This window comes from Phacochoerus africanus, chromosome 3 (assembly GCF_016906955.1).
Source record: "Phacochoerus africanus isolate WHEZ1 chromosome 3, ROS_Pafr_v1, whole genome shotgun sequence".
NCBI classification, from domain to species: domain Eukaryota; kingdom Metazoa; phylum Chordata; class Mammalia; order Artiodactyla; family Suidae; genus Phacochoerus; species Phacochoerus africanus.
The window spans coordinates 72787331-72814815 of record NC_062546.1 but is presented as its reverse complement, the minus strand read 5'-3'; the positions used below and the strand labels follow the sequence as shown (position 1 = coordinate 72814815).

General features: G+C 35.8%; 1 protein-coding gene across 9 annotated transcripts in view; it reads left to right on the top strand.

Moving 5' to 3' along the window:
• Nucleotides 1–27485, top strand: part of ARHGAP15 (Rho GTPase activating protein 15) — a 619215-nt gene that overhangs the window by 384249 nt on the left and 207481 nt on the right. For all 9 annotated transcript variants that reach the window (XM_047772000.1, XM_047772001.1, XM_047771999.1 and 6 more), the window contains one exon: nucleotides 7665–7763. In XM_047772000.1, coding sequence (XP_047627956.1) covers nucleotides 7665–7763 — 99 coding nt within the window. The remainder of the gene's footprint in view (nucleotides 1–7664; nucleotides 7764–27485) is intronic.

Below are 27485 nucleotides of genomic sequence, written 5' to 3'. Positions count from 1 at the left end.
ATCCACTTGGGTCATGTGTTCATGCCTGAATGAATTACTGTGGCCAAGGGGATGAAATTCATGTTCATCCCGGGAACTGGAGCCGATGAGGTCAGCACTACTCAGAACAAATGCAAAACGAGAAAGCATCATCCTCAAAGGAAAACCAGAGTGTGCTTACCAGAGGCCAGAAGACTAGTTCCAGGGCCAGAAAAACCAAGAGACATCCAACATACTCTTCCTAGCCGGTGTCATCTCTAAAAGTGAATTTCATTAAGTTAGTTTCCCAAGCCTAACCTTTTCTAAGGTGATTGGAAGCCCTCTCTTGAAATCTTCTAGATAATGCTGTGTCCATGTTCTAGCCAAATTTACTTGGTTGCGTTAAGCTGAAAATCCCTCTAATTTCTAATGCATCCCAATGGCAACCACCTTGGTGCCCAGGCATTGGGAAGTTAGGGGTCGAGGTATATCTGTTTCATTTACCTCTCTCTGCAAATTAAGTTTCTGTACCCACTTGCTCATTGCACGTGGCTATCTCCCTGAATGGCTGTCCTTACCCCTTGGTGTCTAAATCTAGGCAGTCTTAATTCAGATCCCTTGAACAGGTAGTCTCTCTTATACCAACTCATTCTGTAGTGTCCCAATTCTAAAACTTTTGGAGGGAGGATTTCACTGACCCAGCTTGGTCCACATGACAGCTTTCAATTTAATCAGGTTCACCTGGAAGGCTAAGTCCTCCTACAGAGCCATACCTTCTCGGATGAGTATAACTACTTTAAAGACAGGATATAAGCGAGATGAAATTTTTTGGCCTTTTTGGTAACAGGTGGAAGCAAACCTCTCCCTTTTATCTCATGAGGTTCGACATATCTAAGCTCTTTTTTCACCAGGGCTCTGTTGGCAATCAGGGAGGGAGGGATTGTTTTCTTTCCCAGTGAGGAGGGATTGCCTGCACTTGCCTAGACCACCCAGTAAGTGGCAGTAACGCACCTCCCCCACCTCCAGTGTTACAAGAGCCGAAAATAGCCAGTTGTGCACCTCACCCCCTTCTAGTGCATTCTGGCAATCAAAAATGCCCTGCAATTAAAATTCTTTCCTCTTCACCCCAACTGAAAATTCTTCCCCAAGTCCCATCTTTTCTTATAATGAGTGAATCTCCACCGTTAACCTTCTAAAAAAGGGAGTATCTTTGCTTTCTCTTTCTCCCCTTCCACCTTGACCACAAAACAGCTGCTTCTCTGTTTCATTCTAAAGCCATTTCCCTTATGATCACCGATAGCCTCTTAATTGACAAAGTCCAATTTAGAAGTTTTTACCTTGATATCCTATCACCATTCTGCTGTGTCTGAAATGTTTATCCTAACTTCTATCAGTTGATAAGATAGGAAATCCTATCAATTGGTATCAAACTCTATATTCTTCTCCAGACCTTCAGGTTTTTGCGTCTTAATTTCCTTCAACCAAACAAGAAACTTGTTAAGTCCTCTTTGCCTGGTGGGTTGGCTCGCCTCCCACATCCAGTGTATGAATCCCACTGAGTCACCCCATCTCTCCATTGTTAGTTCAGGTTCTTATTTATTTTCCTAGAGCCTGATGTTTTATAACTATGGACAAATGACTCAGTATCTTTGTGCCTCAGTTTCCTCTTCTATAAATCAGGATGATAATAGTATCTACCACCAAAGTGTTAGGGATTTCTAAAAAATTAACTAACTTAGAAGATATAAAGTACTTTGAACCTTGCCTGACTTAACATAATAAATCTTCATTATTATTATTAAATGCCTTTGCAGTAGTACTAATCACATAATAACTGTTTCTGAGAGCTTTTCTCCCCCCTAGACTCTAGGAGATCATGCTTCATGCATCATTGTATTTTGATTGAGCACAGTGTCTAGGTTACAGTGACAGTTATGAATGAATGAATCAATCTTTGCTTTCTTTTTTTGTAGTTTTTTAATTTTTTAAAGTTTTATTTAAGTTTAGTAGATTTACAATGTTGTGATAATTGCTGCTGTACAACAAAGTAGTTCATTTATACAGGAACACACATCCATTCTTTTTCAGATTCTTTTCCCATACAGACCATCACAGAATACTGGGTAGAGTCTCCTGTGCTATACAGCAGGTCCCTGTTGGCTAATCATTCCATATATCACAGTGTGCATATGCCAATCCCAAATCCTCAGTCCGTTCCTTCCCACCCCACCTAACACTTCAGTAACCGTAAGTTTGTTTTCAGACTGTGAGTCTGTTTCTGTTCTGCAAAGTTTGTTTGTATCCTTTTTCAAGATTCCGCATGTAAGCGATATCATGTGATGTTTGTCTTTCACTGCCTAACTTCGCTTAGCATGATAATCTCTAGGTCATTCTTTACAATGTTCTGAACATGGTAGGTGCCCATTAAATACTGAATTTAATTAAATAGACTGATAAATTGATCTGGGGAGAATACAGAATAAGAAGTGTCATAATATAATGTAAAACATGATGAATTTAAATTTTGAGGTGACAAATTTCCTTGGAGACCTCTCCTTAAGGGTTGATTTTAAACAGATGCATAATTCCACATACTAAGGAAATTTAGAATTTTTTTCTCTATTTGCTTCCTAGTTTTAGTCTCCATGTCCTGTCAATTCTCTTTGTTTTCATTCTTGCAACATAGCTTAGATTACCAAAAAATGCAGACCCCTATTATTACCCTTATCAGTAAGCTATTGCTGCTTAAAAAACATAGACTCTCAATGGCAAACAGCAAAAAGCACTTATTTTTCCTGTGTTGTGGGTCAGGTAGTCTAGGGCAGGCTTGAGTGAACAGCTCTGCTTTAGGTTGTCCGCCTGACTGGATTTGTCTCCTCACTGAGGATTGGACTCAGTTCTGTGCCATCCATGTTTACTCTGGAGCCTGGATTGAAGGGACAGCAGCTACCCAGGGAAACTCTTGTCTGACCAATACCAGAGAATCAAAGAGATGAGTAAAAATTGTCATGTATCTTAAGACTTCACTCTTGAACAGACACATTGTCATTTCGAATTTTTTTTTTTTGTCTTTTTGCCATTTCTTGGGCCGCTCTGGAGGCATATGGAGGTTCCCAGGCTAGGGGTCTAATCAGAGCTGTAGCTGCCCTCCTACGCCAGAGCCACAGCAACGCAGGATCCGAGCTGCGTCTGCGACCTACACCACAGCTCACAGCAACGCCGGATCGTTAACCCACTGAGCAAGGGCAGGGATCGAACCCCCAACCTCATGGTTCCTAGTCGGATTCATTAACCACTGCACCATGACGGGAACTCCACATTGTCACTTCTACACACACTATGTTGCCCAAAGCAAAGTATATGGCCAAGCCCAGTATCAGTGGACTGAGGGAAATAAATATTGTCTACTCTAGTGAGTTTTGCCACACAGTCACATGGCAAAGGTGGTGAATATATGACTAGTTCAAAGAAGAAGGGAAGAATTCTCAATGATGATTAAATTTACTATGAGCCTATCCTGATTCTAATCTTCATAACACCTTCCTAGGCAATTGCATTAGCCTCTTAATAAATCTCTTTGTGTTTAGACTTCCCCACAATCTGTACCCCTCATTTGGTTAAGAATATTTTGGTTATAGGTGATAGAATACCCAGTTAAAATTATTTATGTTATCTCATATAACAAAAAGTCTCGAGAAAGTGTTTTATGATAGGTTTAAAAGCTCAGCAATATTATTGAGGCTTCAGGTTTGTGTGGATTCTTTTTTTGAATCAATTTTAGCTTTTGTTTGCAAGCTTCTTGCCTCATGGTGACAAGATTGCATCAGTAGCTCCATATATCACATGATTTCACAGTGATGTTCAAAGCAGGAAGGAGAAAAGAAAGAATGTCTTCATATACATTCTTGAGGAATAAAATCTCCTCTTGTAAGTTCCCAAGTTACATCCCTTTACATTTTACCAACCAGAACTATATAATCTAAACTAATTTAAGCTGCAAGGGAGTCAGAAATCAATGAAGAACATTTTCAGGTTCTGTCGTAAGAGCGGACTCCAAGAACAAGAAAGAAGTTAGGAGGGATGAGCGTATGTATAAGAAATCAACAGTAGTAATACAACATTGTAAATCAACTATACTCTAATAAAAATTTTTTAAAAATAAAAGTAAATTTACAGGAAAAAGAAATCAATAGTATTTTCACATTCTCAAATAGTATAACATACTTGACTTCATATTTAAAACTCTTTATAACAAAATCTTCACCTCTTTTTAAAGTTTAATGCATCAAGATTTCTCTAAATAGGAATGTTTCCCTTAGCACATCATATTTTTCTTTCTTATCTTTCTTCTTATCACTGATGTATTTGTTTACCTCTCCTCCATCTTCCTCAAATGGCCTTTTGCCCCTTCTCTTACCTCTCCAATTTAAGTCTTACTTATCCCTGAGGGGATTCAGTTCTTCTCTGGAAAGTCTTCCATGATCACTCAAGGCTGTTCAGATGCCCATACCATTGCTCCCACTGCATCTGTACTTCCCCAGGAATAGTGCTTTTTTTGCAATGACATGTTCTTATCTGTTTCCTTTTATGATGCCCCCAACAGACAAAAAACTATAGAGCATAAGAAATGAGTCTTGGTTATTGTGTTACCTGGGCTTTTCCTAGCTCCTGACACAGGGGTTTTGTTTGTTTGTTTGTTTGTTTTTGTAAATAACTGGGTAAAGAAAGAGTACATACACTAGAATGACTTTATCTCCTTCACCTTCCTGTATCAGAAGAAAAAAACAAACAAACAAAAGAAACCTCTCTCCAGATTTTGGCACCCCCTTTATTTAGGAATCTATTTTTCTTAAATGATCTCCATCTCATAACCACTCCCAACACACACACCACCTCTACATTAAATGACAAAAAAGACCTATACTATAGTACATCTTTCTTAGCACCAAGTACCTTTTATGAAACCTGTTATATTCTATTTTTATATTATTGAATATTTCTGTTAACCCTATAATATTTTAAACTTCTAGATATCTTTTTCATAACCACCACCATTGCTACATACTGTAGAAGATCCTCAATAAATATTCGTGGAATTCATTTGATTTGTGATTACCATTCAAGGATTTTATATTTTATGGCATGTCTTCCTGACTGTAATTTCTGGCCAATTTAAATTATCCAATCTGAAGCTCTAGATTATTTTCTTAAATAATATTTGTTATTCTTCCTTATACTGGTGACTCACTGTTTTTGAACAAATCTTTGTTACTTGACCAGGTATTCAAAACAATTATTTCCTCTTCTCTACACTGTGTTGATGTGTTTTGAGCTTATCTTCTTTCTGTTTCTTGGATGAAAATGCAAATTTCCATATTGAAACACATTATTATTAGTGCTTTAGCCTTAATTGCTTGTCTCCCTGCTGAGTGTTCCCAATCCAAGACATCACCTTTCCAAAATATGGATGAAAATCATGACTTTCTTGAAGTCTCACCACAGTCCATGTTGCCTAGCCCTTTATAATAATATAATGTTTAGCATTTTGTTATGCTGCATTTTATGTTCTTCTCCCTGCTTCTGCTAAAATTTGTTTTAAATTTATTGAAGACCCACACTGATGATTAAGACATTGTCTTACAGTCAATAATTCAGTAAATATTTATTGAACTTCTAGTATATGCTAAACATTATCAAATTACTGGGGATCCAGTAATAAAGGAAATAGGAAGAGTCCTTACTCTCCTGGGTTTTGCATTCTAAGAAAGGAAAGCAACTAACCAATAAACATTTCAATCTAATATGTCAGGTGGAGAAAATCTCTCTAAGAAAAGTAAGGTAGAGGTGGCCTGGAGAGTTCCTATTGGCAGTGTTGGTCAGGTTTTGTTTTGTTTTGTTTTGTTAAGATAGGCAGGAAAGGCTACAATAAGAAGGTCACTGGGTTTTTTGTTTTGCTGTGTTTTTTTTAGGGCCACACCTGTGGCATATGGGAATTCCCATGCTAGGGGTTGAATCAGAGCTCCAGCTGCTGACCTACACTACAGCAACAGCAATGTGGGAGTCAAGCCACATCTGTGACCTACACCATAGCTCAGGGGAACACTGGATCATTAACCCACTGAGGGAGGCCAGGGATGGAGCCCACATTGTCATGGATATTAGTTGGGTTTGTAACCCCGAGCCACAACGGAAACTCCCAAGAAGATCACATTTGATCAGGGATCTTGGGAAACAGGGTTCCATGCATAGGAAGTTAGAAGTGCAAAGTCTCTGAGACAGAAGTGTACTTGGCATGGACAGGAATCAGCAATGTGGACAAAGCTGTGGCAGAAAGCGATGATCAGGAGAGAGGAGAGAGCAAGCAAAGGAAATCAATTAATTGGTAGAATCTCAGGTCATGTACTGCCTTGAAAGTGGTGATAGCAAATTGGATTTCAATCTGTGCATGCTGGGAAGCCCCTGAACTTATTAAATATGTGTTTCATTATCAGTAATCAACATCTATGCTATTTAAAAGATTCTAGAAATAGATGGTAATGATGGTTACACAGCAGTGTACGTGTACTTAATACTACTAAACTGTACATACACATAGAAGTGGCTAAAATGGTAAATTCTATGTTATATATATTTTGCAATTAAAAACATATTTGAGTGAATATTGTGAGCCCAGATCTGTGCTAGGCACTGATGACTATAAGAACACATAGGCAATGCAGAACTCAGAATCTGCTTTCAGACAATACATTCCATATACTATAAATGTAAATATGTAATGCAAGGTAGCATAAATCATGTTCTAAATGAGAGGGCTAGGCTAGAATTTCACAGCATGTATTCTCGGAAATATTAGTCTGGAGAGATGCCCTTTGAAATAAAAGGATCTTACTAAAATAAGTTTGGGAAATAGTGCATCCTCCAGTCTTGCCTGGAGAGTCCCAGTCTACATTGGCATAACACAGGCTCTAAAAATAAATACTCATGAAAGCAACCTGTTTTTTTCTTTGTTTAACCCAATGTTGCTAAACCATTTTGATCACAGGCTCTTTCTCTCAAATTGCCATCCCAAGGAACTGGTATTCCAAAGAACCTGTGTCACAGGAGATGTAAAGCTGATATAGGAAGGATAGAGTCTGTGGAGAAAGTGCCATCTGAGCTGAGCCTTGAAGGAAAGGGGATCCTGAGATTAGAGAAGAGGAAGGGCATTCAAGTCAGGAGAATTGTAAAGAAATTCACTTCAAAGTAAGCCTCTTGGAACTTGCCTTCTTCAAATGTCATTAAGCCACAGGATGACTCTTCTAATCATACCAACAACACCATAATTTTGATGATCATTGATCAGTTTCTTCTCAAACACTCAAGACACCAATTCACTAAGATTAATTATTTTGTAGAACTTTTCTTAATTCCTTGTCATTATTTTGTAGACAACAAAGTTAGGCCCAGAGAGACTATAACTTACTCAGTCATCTCTGCCTAATCGATGGCGCAGTGTTAGTTTTCTTTCTCTGGGGCCAGAGTCCTGTTCCATAACAGAGTGAGTTATGATCTTTGTATGTCTGCAGTAGACAGTTTGGAATTAAAGCAAAAAATCGATTCCTATGCAAGATGCAGATTTCATCATGCAGTGGATATGGAAACAGAATCAAATTAAAGAACAACACAAGCTTGGATTTTAATGAAGCTCATCTTTGTTTCTTTTGCAGATCAAATTTTTGGCTCTCATCTGCACACAGTGTGTGAACGTGAAAATTCCACAGTTCCGCGGTTTGTAAAGCAATGCATTGAAGCTGTTGAAAAAAGAGGTGGGTAACTGAATATGCAGCACTTTCCCCCAGTACTGCACCCTTTATACCACCAGTGCTCAAGTTAACAGTGCCACTTGATTTGTCTGGAAAGCGATGCAATTAAAATTTGACTTTTGTTAATCAGTTAAGAGGATCAAGTTTCTTATTAACTTCAGTTTGTTTTCACAGTAGGGACATCAATAATTCCCACTAATGTTCTTTTTTTAATATTTTTTTCTTTCTGACATGTTGTTGATTCAATTGCAAACTTCTTGTTTTCTCGCCAGTGATAAAACATTCATGAAATATCAGCACTCACAGTGTTAGAACCCTCCTAACATTCATGCTGGTAGATGTTGTGCCAGAACAAATTTTGGTAAGCCCCCAACATTACCCAAGTGAAGCAAATAGCATTCCTACTGCAAACAGTGCTGTTCCATCTACCACGTATATCTGTTCAGTACCGAATACGGCTAACTAATTTTCCTAGAACAATTAACATACACACCTCCAGTGTTAAGATGACCTTTGATTCCACGATTTCAACATTCTGTTTTTCATCTGAAATTATTTCATCTTCCTGAGGAGAAAAAACAAAACCCAATTGACTCATCGTTTCTATGCTAGTCTATCTGTGAGGTGTTTTTCCTTCAAACTATGACTTCATTCATTCAAGGTCATTTTCCCTGGAAGATAAGTACCGTAGATGCAGAATCCCAAGAAATGTATTGTATAAAAGTGTGAAGCTTCATCACCATCTGTTACAAGTTTACAACATATTCCCAGGATCTAGGGAGATATATATCATGTAAAAGATAGAGGTGTTTTCAGAAAAAGAATTGGTGAGTCTATTCCTATTTTCAGCTCCTAATCTCTTAAAACAATAGAACCAAGAGAAGAAATTTTTACGAAGTTATCCGCTAGGGAAAAGCCATTTTAATTCTCTCACTGTTACCTGCTTTATTATAGAAACATAATAAAAATGGTCTGCAATTTCCAACTTCTGGAAATTCATACTTTAATTATACTGTAAGGACAGCCTTGGGATCCTATTATTCCCATATCAGTAGAGAATGAGAGAATCACACGGAGGGGATGGGTAGGTAGGGAAAGTGGGTGAAGTGAGCAGCTTTAGGGAAAAACATTTCGACACATCAGAGAGAAGAGCTGAGAGCTCAGAGAGAGAGGAGAAAGTAAAAGCAGAATAAACTCAAGGAGAGGTATCTGTGAAGAATGGAGTCAATTGAGGTTTAGAGTGAAATGTATTTTTATTGCATGTTACAATCTCATTTAATTTTGTAAGTACAAATTTTAGGAATAAATATGATTTAATAAGTACTTAAACCAAATGGATCACTGAAGATGTTAAAATGTTATTATTGCCAATAGCTAAATTATCTTCATTTTCAGGAAACCTTCATTCACTTATAAATACTCAGTACTGACAATGTGAGCATAGATATATTAAAGAAAAAATCTAAATAGGACTTTGGGGGAGGCTGTACGTAATAAGATGTGTGCACACATGAAAAAGGGTTCTATACCTATTTATGTACATACCCCAAGCAAAATGAAAACTCTACTAGATACAGCTTTGTGGCATGCAGATAACCATAGCATTGTAGAGTAGAAAATGCCTATAAAAAGAAATAGTATGCTTTGTTCATGGCATTTTGTTGGTGATTTTTAATAAAATAAAACACTGTTTTTGCTGACATAGTTGGCATTATGTTTCATTGTCCCAGTGTTTATTCTAAAAGTGATTTTGTATATTCAGTACTAAAAGGCACTAATCACACATATGATTATCAAAATAATTCATAAGAATTTTAATGAAACTCAAAGACTCCAATGCTATAAAGCAACTAATAGTTCAAAGCATTTTGACAGTGTCAGCTTAAAGGAACTCTATGGAAATTGTTCAATAAAAAATCAGAGGCACGATAAACCTCTCACATCACTGCAAGATTTACAAGTGTGTACTTTTGATTATATTTTCTATGATCATTTTGTTGGATTAATATTCTTACATTTATATGCCAATTCTATTTACTCAAAGTGTTGTTTTTACTAAATTCTGGCATAAAGCACCTCAGGACAGAAATAATTTATGTGAATCTAAGTCCAATGTTTATGCAGGCTTCTGATGACATTTTATGCTGGGGTTGGTATTAGGAAGCAGCATATAAAGGTGCCAAGTCTCTCGGCATGCTAGACGCAGCATATCTAGAGCCCTCCTTCTAATGGCCAGATCCTCTTCCAGCCAAGATACTCAAGTGCAGAGTCACGGGAAATGCTTATGGACCAGTTATGGGAAGGGCACATTTAATGAAAACTGTGTGTTTACCCTCACAGTCTTAGGAGTACAGCCTCAATACTCAGTACTACAGTAGCACATCAGCTGTTATAAAAAAGATTTATTCATTTCCTTTCTCTCTTTCTTGAGATTATTTCCCCCACCTTAAAAGTATCATTTACAAACTGTAGCTGTATTTTTTAAATGCCTATTACATGCCTGATTTCAAATGAAACAACATCAGGAGGGCGGATTTTACCATTATTCATCCATCCCTCCATCCATCCATTCATTCATTCATTCAGTTAGTTACTTGTACTCGCAAAACCAATTTGTTCATACTCCTCTAGTCTCCCCAGGGAAATTCTACTCAGTGCTTGGCACAAGATACATTCTTTATTCATCCCTGGTAAACTGGTATTAGTTACATTTTAAATTTTGCATCTCTTCGACATGCCCAAAAGAAAATCTCTTAGTGAGCCGAATGTAAACCAATTTAGCGAATCACTTGTTTAGTGTTTCCTTATCTTGATTTGGATTTCCTTTATTCCTCTAAACCACCAGAGCATTCTCCTTCTTACCAACTATTATAACTAGATTAAAGTTATTTCTGTGGTTTCTGACATTGTCGCTCAGCCTAGAAAATATACACAAAACTTGGAGGGCAAATTGTAAAGGAGCATGTTAGTCTTTAAATCTCTTCCAAGTGATTCATTCTCCCTTGCCTTGCCTTTACACTTTCAGACTATATATATACATATAAAATCATAAGTAGCCAATGAAAAACTCAATTTGTGTCTTCTTCCAGATCAATTTCTGCAAAAATGCTGAATTATCATTACTTAATGCTCAATACCTATGGTAAACCAACCAAAAGCAGAAGTGCATCTGACACTTTTTTGAAGTCTGAGGGAATAAGCATGTAGAGGGCAATATTGTGACATAGTGGTGATCATTTTGTTGGATTAATATTCTTACATTTATATGCCAATTCTGTTTACTCATATGGGGAAGTCTAGTTGTCAGGGCTTTATCACATACTTTCTGTAGTTTATGATCACCTCAAAAGTGTGTAGAAATTGCTTACTTAAAAATAGGGTCACCTGTATAACTTAGAGACAAGGACCTAGGAGATATGAACTAAACAAAGTACCAACTAACCTAGTGTAATTAGTACTAAGGTCTTAATCCATAGTTCTTTTTATGAAAAATGTGTAGCTGACTGACTACTCTTTGTGAAGCCCAGTTATTTGGAAAGAGCTGTGCATAGTATGTGACACATTGTAAGCACTCAATAAATATTGGTTGAATGAAGTAACAGACACTAGTGTTTATTGCATTTCAGCAACAAGGAGCTATTCAGTACTTACTCTTGTGTCAGTCTCCATACTACCAGAAGAGTTTACGTTTATGATTCAGGGCTTATTATGTCATTAAAAATATATTTTAAATAAAATACTCTGTGTCATTCTCCATGCTACCAGCTGAGAATATAGAGGAGATGGATATTAAACAAACTGTGATATATGCTATGAAAGAAAAAAGAAAGAACAGTCACTATAATAATAATAAATAAATGAATAGGAAAAGTTTGTCTGCTTGAAAATGGCATAATAGGGAATGAAAGAAATGGAAAGATGTTGGTCAGAGGGCACAAAGTTGCAGTTATGTGGGGTAAATAAGTCTAGAGACCTAATATAAAAGCATGATGACCAGTGTTAACAATACTTTGTTGAATACTGAAAATAAGCTAAGAGACTTTAGTTACTCTCCTGATAGACAAAAATTGGTAGTTATGTAAGGAGATGGTATGTTAATTAGCTTGTCATTTTGCTAGATATGTGTATACCAAACCATCATGTCATACCTTAAATATGTATAATTTTTATTTAAAATATATTTGTAATGCCATAATAAATCCCAAATAATAAACGCAAACTCTTCTGGTTTTAGCCTCCTGATGAGACCGGAAGTTTAATTACAGCTTTATTTCCCAGGTTGTTTTCTTGGCACACTGTGACAGTGTGAAACAGGGAGTCACTTGTTGGGAAATACGCAAAAGAACATCCTGTAAATGGTGAACCAGTCCTTTTTCTACGCAATAATACCATACATTGCCAAAGACTTCCTTTGTATAATAATGGAGTTAAATGAATGAATATGTTTCTACACTAAATTTACTTTTATGCATCCAACATATTTTTTTTTGTAAGGGAATTGGGCTAGTTTTAAAAATTTTTTAAATTTCATTTGGATTTGCATTCATCCTTTGGAAAATAGTTTAATGACTCATTCTTCCTCCATGATTCCCAATTCTGGTTAATATGCCCCCAAACTATTTAACAACATTAAAATGATACTTGCAGATCTATTGCAAATAATATGAATGCACTTAATATCACTAGGTGTACACTTAAAAATGGTTAAAATGATAAATTTTATATTAGGGTTTTTTTTTTACCACAATTAAAAATAAGTAATACCAGGTCTTCCACATTTGATGATTCCAGCTATAAGCTACTTTCCAGAATGCCTCAGCAGATGCTAACCAACAATTTTGTCCTCTCTTTCTTTTTTCTGGAACACAAAATACTATGACAAGAATGATACACAAAATTACATATTTGACTCGGTGCCTAAAAGCCACCCTGGGATCCATAACGTTGCTTAAAGATTTAAGAAAGACCTTTAGTCTCCTTCTGAGAAGGTCCTTAGCCTCGAAAACTTTATCTCTCTACTTGACTTCTTAGCAGCTGTTATATTTTTTTGCTGTCGTTTGTTTGACAGGATCCAGTTATAGGTTCCGATGTCTGTTTAAAGAAACAAGGAGGCTGTTGGCTTTAAAATTCCCTCATTGCTTGTGTGATCAGCATTTTCCCAGGCTTTTCTACATAGTTTGCCAAGCAAAGGGACTGACCTTTTGTAGCAAACACTTTTTCATTTCAAAATGCTCACTTTGATTTTTGTCCCATTTTATGCTCATTCCAAACTGTTTACAACCCACTAAAAATGACTGTGAATTATATGTTTGTGTAATGGATTCCTTTTGTGGTCGGAGTGGAATGTTTACTTTGAACAATTAGTTATCTTTGGGTAGATTATAGCAACTTGGAAAAAGAATGGCTAAAATTATTATTATACCTTAGCAGTTTCTTTTTGGTAATTCCTCTTCTGTTACATGATGTTTGAGAAAAAGTCACAGTAAGAATCCAATAAGATTATAGTTTCTCTAATTATGTGACTATTTATTTGGATGTATTTGTTAATAGCATAGGAAGGTATGGTTATACACCTACACAGGAATATGCTTATCTGAGTCATAAAAATTCAGAACAAGGACTGTACATAAATACATGGATATTTACTACTATATATAGTGCGTGTTTTACTTAATATGCATATTAAGTAAGGCATACACATGTATGTATTTATTATAAAAAGAATAGACGTGATTGTAGTATAGCCATTAGGCTGATATTCAGTGCAACCGTTTGCCTCTTGAGATATTACTAAGTGTTCACTTGCAAAAATAAAACTACATCGTCTTTTCCCATTGCCTGATGATCTAGGCCCCTGCAGGGCAGATCATAATGCCTTCCCTAGACGAGATCTGCCCCCAGCTCTGCTAATTTTGTACTGTTCATTCTTTCCCACTTTGGGATAATCTATTATAGTTGGATCCAGGCACGCACCAGAGGCTGATACTTCCATGAAGAATGTGCAATTTGTACTGTTTAGTTTGTGACGAGATTCTTGAAAACTTTTATGATTCTATCTTGTTCCAGGGAGACTTCTGCTTGCCGGTTTTATAAGCAGTGAGTGAAAAAAAAAAGTAACAAAAACAAAACAAACTGATAAAAAATTACATGCTCAAAAAATAAAATCAAAAGTTCAAGATAAGCACTATTTCTTTTTCCCCAGAGAATATTTGTGGACTGAACAAAAATGTTTCTGAGGGCATGGACCTATGTGTTCCTTTTTTTTTTTTTAAGTGCTTGCTTTTTATGCCTAAAGTTAGACATCCACATTGTTTACAATAGAGATGATCCTCAAAGAAGTTCCATGAAAGTTTGCAGCAAATTTTCCTTAGTTTCTACTTCTGGGTTAAAATTAAGTCCAATTTAGTGTTTTTGGTATTTTGTGTTGTATTTTGTTTTGTTTTGTTTTGTTTTGTTTTAATGCAACTCAATGACAGCCACCTTCCTGACAGCAATAGTGTTGTGCTGGGTCCAAGTTGGAATTGGCTCTTTGGGGTAGTCATGCCGGGGCCTCTGTGTCTGTAAGAAAGCCACATTCAGGGCTAGAAAGGGAAGATAAAATTAAAAAAAAAAAAAGAGTCAACAGGAAACAGCCAGGGAGAGTATAAAAGAGAAACTGGGAAAAGACAACCAAAAGAAATCAGAGATGACAAGGTGGGGAGAGAGAAAAAAGCTGTGTTTTGCAATTAAGAAAACAAATGTTGATAAAAGGGCATGCTTGTAAGGTCTATAATGAAGAGAAGACAGACTATTGAACCAATTGCCATCTCTGCTGTAGTTACCTAATACCTGCTTCCCTGATCCAGAGAAATGTACTCTTGCTTTAGCAAATGCTTCTAAGTTAAATCTTGTCACACATGGCAAGATTACACTGAATGTTCACAAATTCTATGTATAGATGTGGTTATTAATTAATACACTTTACTTATTAGTGAAATTTCATGGACTTTATCTACATTAAGCAACACACAACGGTCTTATTATCAAAAAAGAGAGCTTAATTATAACAGAAGTTAACGTGGAAGTGAATGCGCAGTTCAATAACCAGAAAGGCTATCTAACATATCCAGCAATGTGGCTCTGGTCAAATCAGTCAGCGGATATTCCCACACTTTTGAGTCCAGAATGCATACAAATAAATAATGTCTCTCCCCAGATAAAGGCTGAGTCTAATTTCCATCCTCCGCCCCCACTCCCACCCTCTTTCTAAAGTTTAGGTTCTTAACATACTTTTCCCTTGGAGTCAGTTGGATGGAAACAGAGCCAAAATTAATACCCTAGGAAATTAGCCTCTGGTTGTAGATGGAGGATTTAAATAATGCAACACCTCAACATGTCAAGATGCAACAGTTTAAATTATGCTTTGGTGGTGTCATTTATATGATGAGAATTCTGGGTCTGGGAGTTTTTCCATTATAAGCCCTGATATTCAGAAGTTAATAGTTCAACCATAAAAATAATCTTGGCTGAAAGTTGGCAGAATCTTTAAGCCTAAAAGCAAATGTTTACAAAATTTGAGGGAAAAAAAGTGCATTTGGAATGCTTTCAGGTGTTCAAGAAATGTGAGTAATAATAATAATAATAATAATAATAACAAACAACAACAACAACAACAAGGCAGTTAGAGATTTTCAAGTATTTATTGACTTGGGATTCAAAACTGGATTTGTAGTTTTTAAATAATTTTTTATTCTTGTTGTATTATGTAACCCAACTGATTACAAACTAAATTATCCACACTTTGACAAGAGTGTCACATCATTTTTTGAATTACTCTGTTCTTTATTGGTTGAACAAGAACCTATGTATTATATTTTTATAGACATTTCCCTAGCGGTTAAAAATGTGTGATAATTAAGAAGGCTTAAATTAATTCAGGAAGCTATAAATGAGACCAAAATACTACACTCTTTTGTGGGTTTCCTAATGAATAACATTCCCTTTCTAAATGTCTAGAAAAAAACTGCCTTTCCAAGGAATTTTCACACTTTCAGATGATGTGTGTCCAACTTAAGCATTCATTATTAATCTACATGTACAGTAAAAGAGACATACAGATTCCAGGATAAATGGTTGCATTGGTCTACATAATTGAACATGGCATATTTTCCTCTATAGGATTTTTTTTTAAGGGCTGCACCTGTGGCATATAAAGTTCCCAGGCTAGGGATCAAATAAGAGCTACAGCTGCCAGCCTACACCACAGTCATAGCAACGCCAGATCCGAGCTCCATCTGAGACCTACACCACAGCTCACAGTAATGCAAGGCCAGGGATCGAACCCACATCCTCATGGATACTAGTCAGGTTCATTACTGCTGAGCCACAATGTGAACTCCCTATAGGATGTTTTAAAGTAGTTTACTTATCTCCTTAACAGATTCATGTCTTGAAGATTCTAAATTCTATGAGAGATTATCTTACAGTCTAATGGGCTATTGAATTAGAAATGTTTCTCTTGGGTTTAAATAATTTTTTTCTTATCTAGTTTTATTCCTTTTTGCCAGATCTTATACTTTTCAAGCCACTTCCTATTTTCAGTTCAGAAAAAAAAAAAACAAACAAAAAAAGTCAAGAGCGGGACATTTTGAAAAGAAAAACTAACGATGCAAAACCAAAATAGATCTGAGATTATTCTGCTGGATGAGTTTTTGAGGTTATTGTAGACTGTAGACCCAAAATGTAAAATTGCACTCTTTTAAAGGATATAAGAGTGCCCTGAGGTATAGGGTGAAAGCACTATTTATAGAAGAAAAATATTTAAAATATCGCCTTTAGTACATTGTGTGCTCCTTCCTATAAGGAGATTTTTTAACTCTTCACACAGTATCTTGAATATGACAAATTCTCAATAAAAGATGAGCAAATGAATAAATTATATTCAACATTGTTTACCTCTTCACTGGAAAGTTGTACACCATTGCTACACCTGCACGTGGTTGACACTAACAAGATGAATGACCAGCAGTTGTTGGTTGAAGGCAGCTACAGGATATGCAGAAAATAGAGTGGTTTGCAAAGCTGCTTTCTAAACATTTAAACCACTTCTGATGATAGTATATTATTCTAAGTGACATCATTCTTTCCCATCAATATTCTCAGCTATGCTGAACATCTGAAGTTATGTTTACTTAAAGAATTTATGCTCATCAATTTTTGGAATCAACATTTAAGTTCAGCAACTAATAGAGCATCCATTCTCTACTCATTTCTTCAGAGGAAGTCAGATCCCATTAGGCATTATTTCAACACCAATAGCCTACTGTTTTTAATTTAATAATTGAATGGCAATGATGACTTGTAAGTAACATGCCTGAGAATGGTCAGGCATAGGCTCGGGTCCCATAACCACACAGAAAGTTGAGCACCATGTCTTTTCCTTTAATTCAGACTTGGAATAACATGCTGGTGCTTGTCTGTGTTAGTTTACTTCCCTGTGAATGTCTCACCTTCCTGATTTAATATTAATTTTCTATGTAAATCTCAGGAAATTCTTATTTTGATGATAATTTTTTGAGTTTAAAGAGCCTGTCAAAGAATTTGCAATGAAAAAGATATGATCAGGTACACAGAGCTATCAATTTGAAGCTAATGAACAGAGGATACAAATACTCTGAACTCTAACATGGTTTTGCTATTGGATATTGATTTCATTTTCTCCAAATTTACTTAACAGCTTAAAAAAAGTTAAATTCTGCTGACACTTTCAAAAGCTCAGTAAAGACTTTGAATACACCAGTGTCATTAAAATAGAACTATTATCTATCTTGTTTTAAAAATAATGTTCTTGTTATGTTTTGCATTTTTGACAGTTTAGGCTAAGTTAACTCTTGAGTATTCCTACACAGTGGTGGGACACCAAACAGATAGTATTGTAATCACTGTAGTAAGTTTTCTGTACTTTTGTCTTGAATGTGAACGGTTGGTATGCATTCGAAATTGCATAGCATAATATTTGGGTCCAGTGCTTGGTCTAGAGTTTACAATATAAAAATATAAATTTCCTCTGTGTTTAATTTTTTTTTTGTCTTTTTGCCATTTCTTGGGCCACTCCTGTGGCATATGGAGGTTCCCAGGCTAGGGGTCGAGTCAGAGCTGTAGCCGCTGGCCTATGCCAGAGCCACAGCAACGCAGGATCTGAGCCACGTCTGCAACCTACACCACAGCTCACGGCAGCACCAGATCCTTAATCCACTGAGCAAACTAGGGATCGAACCCGCAACTTCATGGTTCCTAGTTGGATTCATTAACCACTGAGCCATGACAGGAACTCCCTCTGTATTTAATTCTTAACTGACATTTCATGTTTCTCATTCAATGTGGTCTCAATGACCCTAAAGCTCCAATGATTCTTTCAATAACTTTAAAGTTCATATAGGGGCATGACTCCTCCAGCTACTTTTTAATACTCAGACCTGAGGTCTAGGAACAATCCTTTTTGAATTTTCCTCTGACATCACAAATTCAAGTTTTTCAAACTGAACTTGTAACTTTTCTCAACAACCCTGCTCCTTGTCTTGTAGTCCTTATGCCATAAATGGATTCATGACCTATTTTCCCCATTGCCATAAATAGAAATTCACATCTCCTCATTGTGTATAGCATCATTCAAGTCTAATCTCTATTTTTTTTTACTATCTCTTGAATCTGATTCTCTCACCTTCTGTGCCCTTCATTGTGCTCCCATAATTTCTTTTGAGATAAACTCTCTAATTGATACCGTTTCCTTTGTTTTTATTTCTCCCCAGACCATTCTTCTCAATGCTGCCAAAATTATCCCTTTTAAATACAAATAGGATTATATTATCCCTTCTCAGAACCCGTCCATCAGGATAAACAAAATTCCACACTAGTTATTACCATAAAAAGAATAAGCATGTGACCTCTGTCTACTCTCTGGCTTTATAAACTCATCAGCTGTTTCCTATGCTCCAACTACATGAACTTTTCCAAAGGCTGATATTCCTTCTCTTCTCTCTCCTTAAAGACCCCTTCCCTATCTATCTACCTGTCAAATTCACTTTTATATTCTCTCTAGTGAATATTCTCTGACTCATCCTCAACCACCTCTCTGTGGTCTCATGAACATTATTTGACCCTTCCTCCATAGTTTCCAATAAGGGCTTTGTTTCCCCTATATAGCTCTTATTGCATGGAGCTGTAAGAGCTGGTTTCATATCTGTTTCCCCATCTAGAATGTGAGTCCTGGATTCTAGGGATTATATCTGGTTTACCTCTGCCTCCTTAGTTCTCAGGACATCAAAGCTGGCTAGCATATGGTAGGGGTTCAATTCGTGATGGATGATTAAATGGGTGGATATTATCCAAGATTTTGTTCCATCTATCCATTTATCAATCCATCCATTCTTAGAGAATCATGTACTATACTGAAGATTCATTGAACTGCTAGAACAGATAATGATTAAATGTTCCTTGAAGCTCAATGTAAAATCATATTATCTGGAAAGATAGAGAAAATGCCTTAAAAGTAAGAGTTGTTTTGTTTTGCATGTGCATCCTGGTATGATAGATGTCTATATCAACACCAATATCTATATCCATACTTATATCTACATCACACACCATATTAGCAATAGTCTATAATAACGTAAGACAGAACAGAGATAGAGCAATGTCTCTGGTGTTCAGGTCAAGTTTCAGACAAAACTTTCTCATCCTTAAGAGGGAGAAAGCAGTCTCTCAACAAATGGTGTTAAATTATTTCATAAACCTGAGAGATTCAACTAACTAAAGACAAAGTTGATGCTTTTGAGATCTACCAGTGTCATAAGAGTAGAGCTATAATGTTTCTGTTTCAAAAAATTATATTTTTTAATATATAAACCTCTAGACATTGTGCCTACCTCCCTGAAGGTTGGGTACAATTTTTCCCATTATCGCTCCCTAGGTCTCTTTTACTATCACCACTTTCCAGGCATCTATGATCCACTGAATAGCCATGTTTCTGATTATCTTTTCCCAAATGTATTAGCTTGCATTATTTAAGGCTGAATCTCATTTTATTATTTCCTGCTCGTATTTCTAAACTCCTTAAGTCCATTTGTATGATTCTTTTGTCTTCACAGATGTCCACAGTTCCTCCCAATTTAGTATCATCAGCAAATTTAATTAATGCTCTGTTTACCTCTCCTTCTAATGAAACCAGTCCCTTGTTTCATTTCATCATACAAAGTAAAAATGTATTGGCAATAAAACAGTCCAAAGAAATGTTCCCTCACTGTAGGAGGGGAAGTTAAGGATACAGCAAAGAAGCATGTGGTGAAGAGTGGACAGGGCAGCAGGGTGGTGAGCTAGTTTGCTGTTGCCCTAAAGCAAAACCTTTTTCACAACAACTACACTTTGGCAGATTGCCTGGGATGGTGCTCTGTGTGTGTGTGTGTGTGTGTGTGTGTATGTGTGTGTGTGTGTATTCTGGAAGGTAGCTATATTATCCTAACTGAGGGCTTTTACTAAAGATACATTTATTGACGTATTAAAAGCACATTTAAAATTATAAATACAAATATAAAGGTAAGCTAGTAACATTTAATCTGTAGTTTAGCCACAAACATAGCTAGGAATATGCACATCTGGATATATACAGATTCACAATCATTTTCAGTGGGCCTTTTCTGACATTCACTACTGTCTAAATTTTTCTCTCAGTCCTTAACTTGATAAATGCTTTAAACCCAAATTACCCATCAGGTTTAAATCAAATTCCTTATAAATTGTAGATTTATAAAATAAGAGGATTTTTTCAGTTGTATCCAACAGGAAAATGTCAGGGAAAAAATACTTTAACCTGTAGAATTAATAGACTGAAAAATTGAACTCGATCAGAGAAAGAGGCCTAACCGGTTAACTTTAAGGTAGGCAAATTTATGTGCAGGGTTATACCATTAGTCTTTGAAGTTGTGGTCTTACAGATGTGGTATGATATATGAAAGGAAAACAAAGATGACATTTATTAAGCACCAACTATGCACCATGCATAATGCTAGTGCTTTCCAACACAACTCAATAGTACATATTTAAAGCACATATTAATTACTACCTGATACTCCAAACTGTATCTAACTCCAGTAAATTGCTTAAACATTTGCCATATGAACAGTCAGTCTTCAGAATGTGGGTGAATTAGAATAAATCATTGACTCCACAGGAAAAGAAAGTTTTCAAGTTTATACTTTGATTAGGACAGACAGATGGTAGACCAACATCTCTATTATTATATACAGCAGTCAATGCACGTTTGCAATGTTGAAATGAGGCTGATATATACTTTACATATAGCACAAGGTCATCAAACATGTCATCACCAAGGGATAGTGTTAACAAAATAGTGACTGGGAATATGGTTAAGTAGTTACAGCCTTGTATTGTTTTTTCAGTGAGAAAAATCTGATGCACGATGAATTCTTATGAGAAAATTTTCTCAGATGCCAAGACTTTACAGGCATAACTTCCATAAGCTTTAATGGGAGTTTCCTGCCAGCACCTGTTACATTGCAGAGTTCTTACTTTTCACACATAATCCAAGACCAACTTGGAATACTGACTTGGAAAAACTAATATAGTGAAACCTTCTTGTAATGTTTCCTCACGTATAATGTTCATTTTTTAATCCTTTGTCTGATATATGTATGACCATGTTTTCCATTCAAATTCTTTTCCCATAAGAAAGGCATCTTTTCATGAGCTGCTTATGGGTGGGAGCAGATAAAACAGTTGTTCTTCAGGATAAATAAATGGAAAAGTTATTAAGCTAGAAATTGAATTAATGGTAGAAAGCAACTCTTCTTAACTGAAAATAGTTCCAGAACTAGATAGTAGATTCAAGAGGATCCAACAGAAACAATTAGGGTACCATAAGAAAAAAAGCAATACCAGTAGCTTTAAAAGAAGATCATGGCTTAAATTAATATAGTTTGGACATATTTTCCCATATCTTTACAGACTAATGTATAGGAAATTTTAATATTTAAAGGGATATTGCATTTAATCCCATGGATAGTTCAGCAGGGTCATGTTTTATGTAGAGGAAAAAGAGTTTAAAGAATTAAGATTCCATATTTTTAAATTAACTCCAACAAATTCCCATTGCTAAAATTAAAACTAAAACAAACAAACAAACAAAAAGTTACACTTCTGTTTAAAACTATGGGAGATTGCACAGAACTACTATACAATCAACAACAACCTCCCTCTTCAAGATGTTTGAAATTTCCTCTTACCTATGATTTCTAACACACATGGCTTATAAGAATGAAAACACTTTCAAACTCAAAGTTCTGAATCATTTATTGCCATTGTCCTGTTTGACAGTGTGGTGGGCAAGGAAAACTCTTTCCACTTATCAAACATTGTCAAATATTAAATTTTAGCTCATAGCAGTATTTCATAACTAATACTGGTAGGTAACAGAATTGAAAGGAATCTGGAGTCCTGAAACCATCTGAAAGCAATTGCAAACCTGTTAGTGAAATTTCACACTGGGCAAAACATGAATTCTGAACAAGGATAACTCCAGGACAATGATGATGTATTTGGGGTACTCATTTGTCCCCCTCCTTTTTCTTCTCTTGATGGGTGCGTGACTCCATAAGGTCCCCTTGAGCACTGTTTGACCTTCCATACCATTCTCCCAGCAAACCTCCCACAGGAATATCATTTATACCTCAGCCTGAAGTTCAGACACCCTTATACTTTTGAGTATTACCTTGAATAAAATTTGTCTAAAAGGTATCAATAAATTGGCATCAAATCACTTTGTCTCCTATTAGAGTATATTCAAGCAGCAAAGAAGAGGTTTGGTTGTTTTGTTTGACGAGGCAAAGAAGAGATAAAGGAATCATATTGACACCTCCAAGAACAGGCTATGTTCCTGAGCTTAGTACCTTCCTCCTCTCTAAGGCTTTTGCTTGTGGTATATTTTGCTCTAAACTTTGGTGAAAGAATGTCACTGTTTTCTTTTTATTCTGGTCAATGAGTTAATAGAAATGCATTTGTGTCTGTGTATAACAGTCTTTGTTAAAGTTTGTTTGAAAACTTGAAAGTGGGTTGGGTATCTAGGACCTCATGAATCTGCCATTGTTCAATGCCAGCCATCTCAGTTGAGGCTGAAGATTTTTAGGCTAAGTTACTGAAGATACTTAAGAACACTAGCAAGAAGAGGTATCTGATGGAGCCATTGGTCTAGACACAGGCAGCCCCACATGCAGTGCAGGTGCAGAAGAATGACGCAATGGGAGAAGTCTCAAAGACTACCCAGAGAAGGAGACAATCTCATGATTCCAAAGAAGAACATTGTGTTCTTTCATAGCATTTCAGTCTTTAGAGCAAAGCCCTATATGGATTTATATAAGCTCAACTTTGGAAACTTGGTTTAGAGCATTACATTCACCTCAAAGAAAGTACATTGTGTAAGTTTTCCCAGAAGAAAGATAGATTATTACACTTCCAAAAATGGAAAAGTATTATGATAATAAAATAAATAATGTTTAAGGATAAATTATATTTAGTCAAACTGAAAATTGTGCCTCTTCTCTTCCAAATCTTTAAATTCAGTAAGAACACACCATTTTCCTATATCTTGGTGCATCTGAAAATAGAATGGTTAGCATTTGGATCATAGCAACTACCCTTCTGGATTAACTTGAAACCACCATGGTATACCCACTTCCTTTTCTGTTCTTCACTCATTACTTATTAAACTTGACTTTTATCCTTCATCTCTTCCTATCCCACATCCTACACGAGTGAAGTCTTTCTGTATTTGCCTTCCTTTTATCTAAAGTGTGCTCTCAGGAAAGATCTAATAGATTGATTCAAACTAAAGTATACGTGATTGGTGAGGTTTGATGTGAAATCCCTCCATGGGATTTAAAGGCAAAGGAATAAAATTCTAATTACAGAATTTTGGACAAAACTATATAAAAAATATTTTAAGATGGAATTATCTTCCCATAACATCTTAGCATATTGTAAATATAGCCTCTATAATTAATGTTAAAGCTAACCTTGGAAAACAATGAAATAAAATCTAGGTCTTCAATTTTATAGTCTTTTATTTCTATCTTCTATAGCACTTTTAAGAGTCAGCCATAGTATCTGATCATGGCTTTTCTAATACTACTTTCACAATTCAAAATTTGACAGATTTTGGTGGAATTGGGAAACTTAAAACACTATTTAAATTTAAGAAAATGATAAAACATGACATATATTTGCAACTTGGTTTCTTACCACTTAGAAAAGTTACACATGGAATAGACACTCAATAAGTATTATGTTAATGAAAATCAGCATATGTAACACATCTTTAATATATTTTCTTTCCATGACAACAGGTCAGAAATAAATGAAAAATGCTAAAATCTAATGAGAGGTGCAAAATATGTGTGTGTACATGTATAGCCTTGTAAGTGTGTATATGCATATATACACAATATTTCAATAAGACTTTTGATGTAGACCAAAGTGACAAATTCATCCAGAAGCAGGAAATCTGGTTTGTATTACACTAGTGCTAATGAGTTTAAATAAGAGAACAGTTGGTATTGGAATGTATTTTTTTAAGGCAACAAGTAATGTTTTGAGCAACTAGACTATGTGAAATTCTTTGCTAGATGGTTAACAAGTAGTCAAAAATGAAGCTGAGAAGATAGGTCTCTCTTACATCAGTAAAAGAACCTTTGATCTTTGCTGTATCCACAGTGCCTTGCATACCTTTGCTACATAATAAGTGCTGAATCAATATGCATTAAATTGCATAGAGAGTTGGAGTACCAACTCAAGGTCTTTCTATCTAGAAGGTATTGGAATTTTCCTGTCTCTCCATTTAACCACAGTGCTTCAACTGCAAAACAGGGAGGATTATACCCTAGCCCGATGTTTCTGTTTAGCAGAAGTATTAACAATACCCACTCAATAGTTCTCCTGTATTCTCAAAAAGAAAACAATTTATTTGTGTTTCTTAAGAAAAGAAAGTTCAGTCTTTGCAGTCTCATCCACTGTCATGGTCAGGAGAATCTTCTTTGACTAGGAAAGAGTCTAATGACACAGAATTTCTCAGAAGTTTGGGAGAGAAACGAGATGTTAAAAAGAACTATCTTTTCTGTAATTTTAAATAGGTAGCGTGGGTATTGACACTGTCAACAGGCTGTAGACTATCTTGCCTTTGTGTCTGGAATTCAGCTTCCCTAACCCACTCTAGAGGCAGCAGCCAGAAAGGGCTCTCTTTCTCACCTGAATGCTTAGCAGAAGCAGGCTATCAAAACCCACCAGGAAGTGGCTAGCCAAAGGGTCTGAATTAGAGGCACCTCCCCAAAGAAGATCAAAAGTTATGCTCCACCAACACAGAGACACTGAGAAATGGTTGAATGTGTTCTAAATTAAACTGCCCTGGTGGTGAGCAGAGATCTGCCAAAATCTTTCAATTAATCACTTTTACCTTCAGGGCAGAGTTAGGCCTAAGAGTATTTCAATAGGTTTTTATTGGAACAGGGTTATTTCAGATATTAAACTATGTTGCACAAAGTAAAAATAATGTTATTTTTAAGTTGCTACTCTTGTTAAATAAAAGTTGGCAAGCATTCTTGGGGTCTGTATTGTGTCTGTGTATTTGTGTATGTGTGTGGCTTTTTCCTGTGCCATAAGCCTCATTGATTTATAAAAGTGAACAGCATTGAATTAGGTGGTAAATACAGTCATATAATATTTTCATTAATAATATGTTATAAATAATAGAAGAAAAGGTTTAAGTGTATAATTCTTTACAACACAATTGAGATATTTTTTGCCTACATCTTCAGCAATAAGTTAATTAGAATCACCTGCATTTCTTTGGGTGGACACCAAATGGATTGCAAACAAAAACAGATTAAAATAGCTGCTGGAGCTCATGGCATACAGATGACAAGATTCACAAAAAGGACAACAAGGCACTGAAAATGTTCACTTTTCAGACAATTTTAGAGGAAATTTAGCTCTTGCAACTTCTCTGTAAAAGCTGCTTGTAAGTGTTTTGCTGAAAGGCTAGAATGGCTTTGTTTCTGATCCCTTGATGAGTGAGAGAAATGTTTAAGAAAGATCACTTTACAGAGAGATTCAGGCTGAAATGTGATGACTGTGATTCAAGCCAAGCCAAAAATTACAGTTCAGAATGAAAGGGGAGGAACGTGGTTTGGGAATCCATTTTCCCACATTCCTGAATCTCAATCATCCCATCCAATGTTTAAAAAAAAGTCCAATGGAAAACAATGAGGTCACTTTGTTTAGATGTTTGAAAAAATCGAGGTGAAGGGATTGAAAAGAATGAGAACAGGATATATAAATTTAAAATCTATATCGATTTCAAGTATGATGGGATCAAAGGCTAGACTTTATGTAACTGTAATGACTTCATCACAGAAGGAGCAATTTTTCAGTGTTTTCTTCTTGTTTGTGTTGGTAAGCCTTTTATTGCATATCTTTAACTTAGGAGTTTGTTGCTAAAATTTAAAATTTTAAACGGGCATAGTCTGTAGATTACTCATCCCTGGGCCCTAAACTTTCCTTAGGAATAGCATCTTCAGGAAACTAGTTTTCTTTCAGTAAACCTGCTGTGGCCATCCACTGCTTTCTGGACCTCAGGTTATGTTGGCATATTTACTTGCAAACCACCAGATGATACTGGCTGACCAAATTAGGCTTTTGATACTGTGACTCCTATTTATTTTAAAGAAACACTCTGAGCAAGTCACAATACCAAAAGAATGATTTATTTACATCAGCATGACCACAGCATAACATAACAATAGAACTCAAAGACTCAGAGAAGGCTATGAGATGAACCAAATACAACCTCCAATGTCAATATCTTCCAGACATGCGATTTTCCTTTAAGACAAGCGCTCTTACTTAACAATACTTGGGATCATTGGCTTATATTTGTCTTTAAGACTAGAATTTAAAAGAAAGACATATGTAAGAGAATTTATTAAATACTATTTCTAGGTATTTTTTGTTTTCTACTATCCAGAAATCATTTCAGGTGGTAATCTTTAGCCTTATCAAATCAAAGATGTTAGCATCCCTAGTGAAATTTCACAAGCATACTCCAGCTCTCTTGAGATCCTTCTTACTTTGAGTATATTTCCAATACTATTCAAGTCTTGATTGGTATAAATCTATAAGTTATATTTATTTCTACCATTCTTTAGGCGTCATATGCTTAGGCCTCAAATTCTTAGCTGAGTTTTAACAGACATGAAGACCCAAAAGTAAAAAATGATGGGCCGCACTTGAGATAGCATACTTAAACTAGCGTTTCGTTTTATCCAGGTATTAAACACAGCATACAGATTGTTTCCTTCTATATCATAATCCATACTGGAACTTTTTCCCCTTGTCTTTTCTCTTATTTGCTTATCAATCCATAAATTAAAATACATGATTTTAAAGGCAGTGGTCCCAGTAGTAAGTTTGAATGGAGTATGAGGTGCATTAAAAGTATGGAGACTATATGCAAAAACAAGCATAATACATAAAAAAAGCAAATGTAAACCAGGATCTAGCCCTCTATACGCACACAAGTGTCATAGGACTTTATATATATATATATATATATATATATATATAACTGCATTTCTGGACTCTATGACATACATATGCATCTCCAATTATGAGACAGTTAGTGAAATA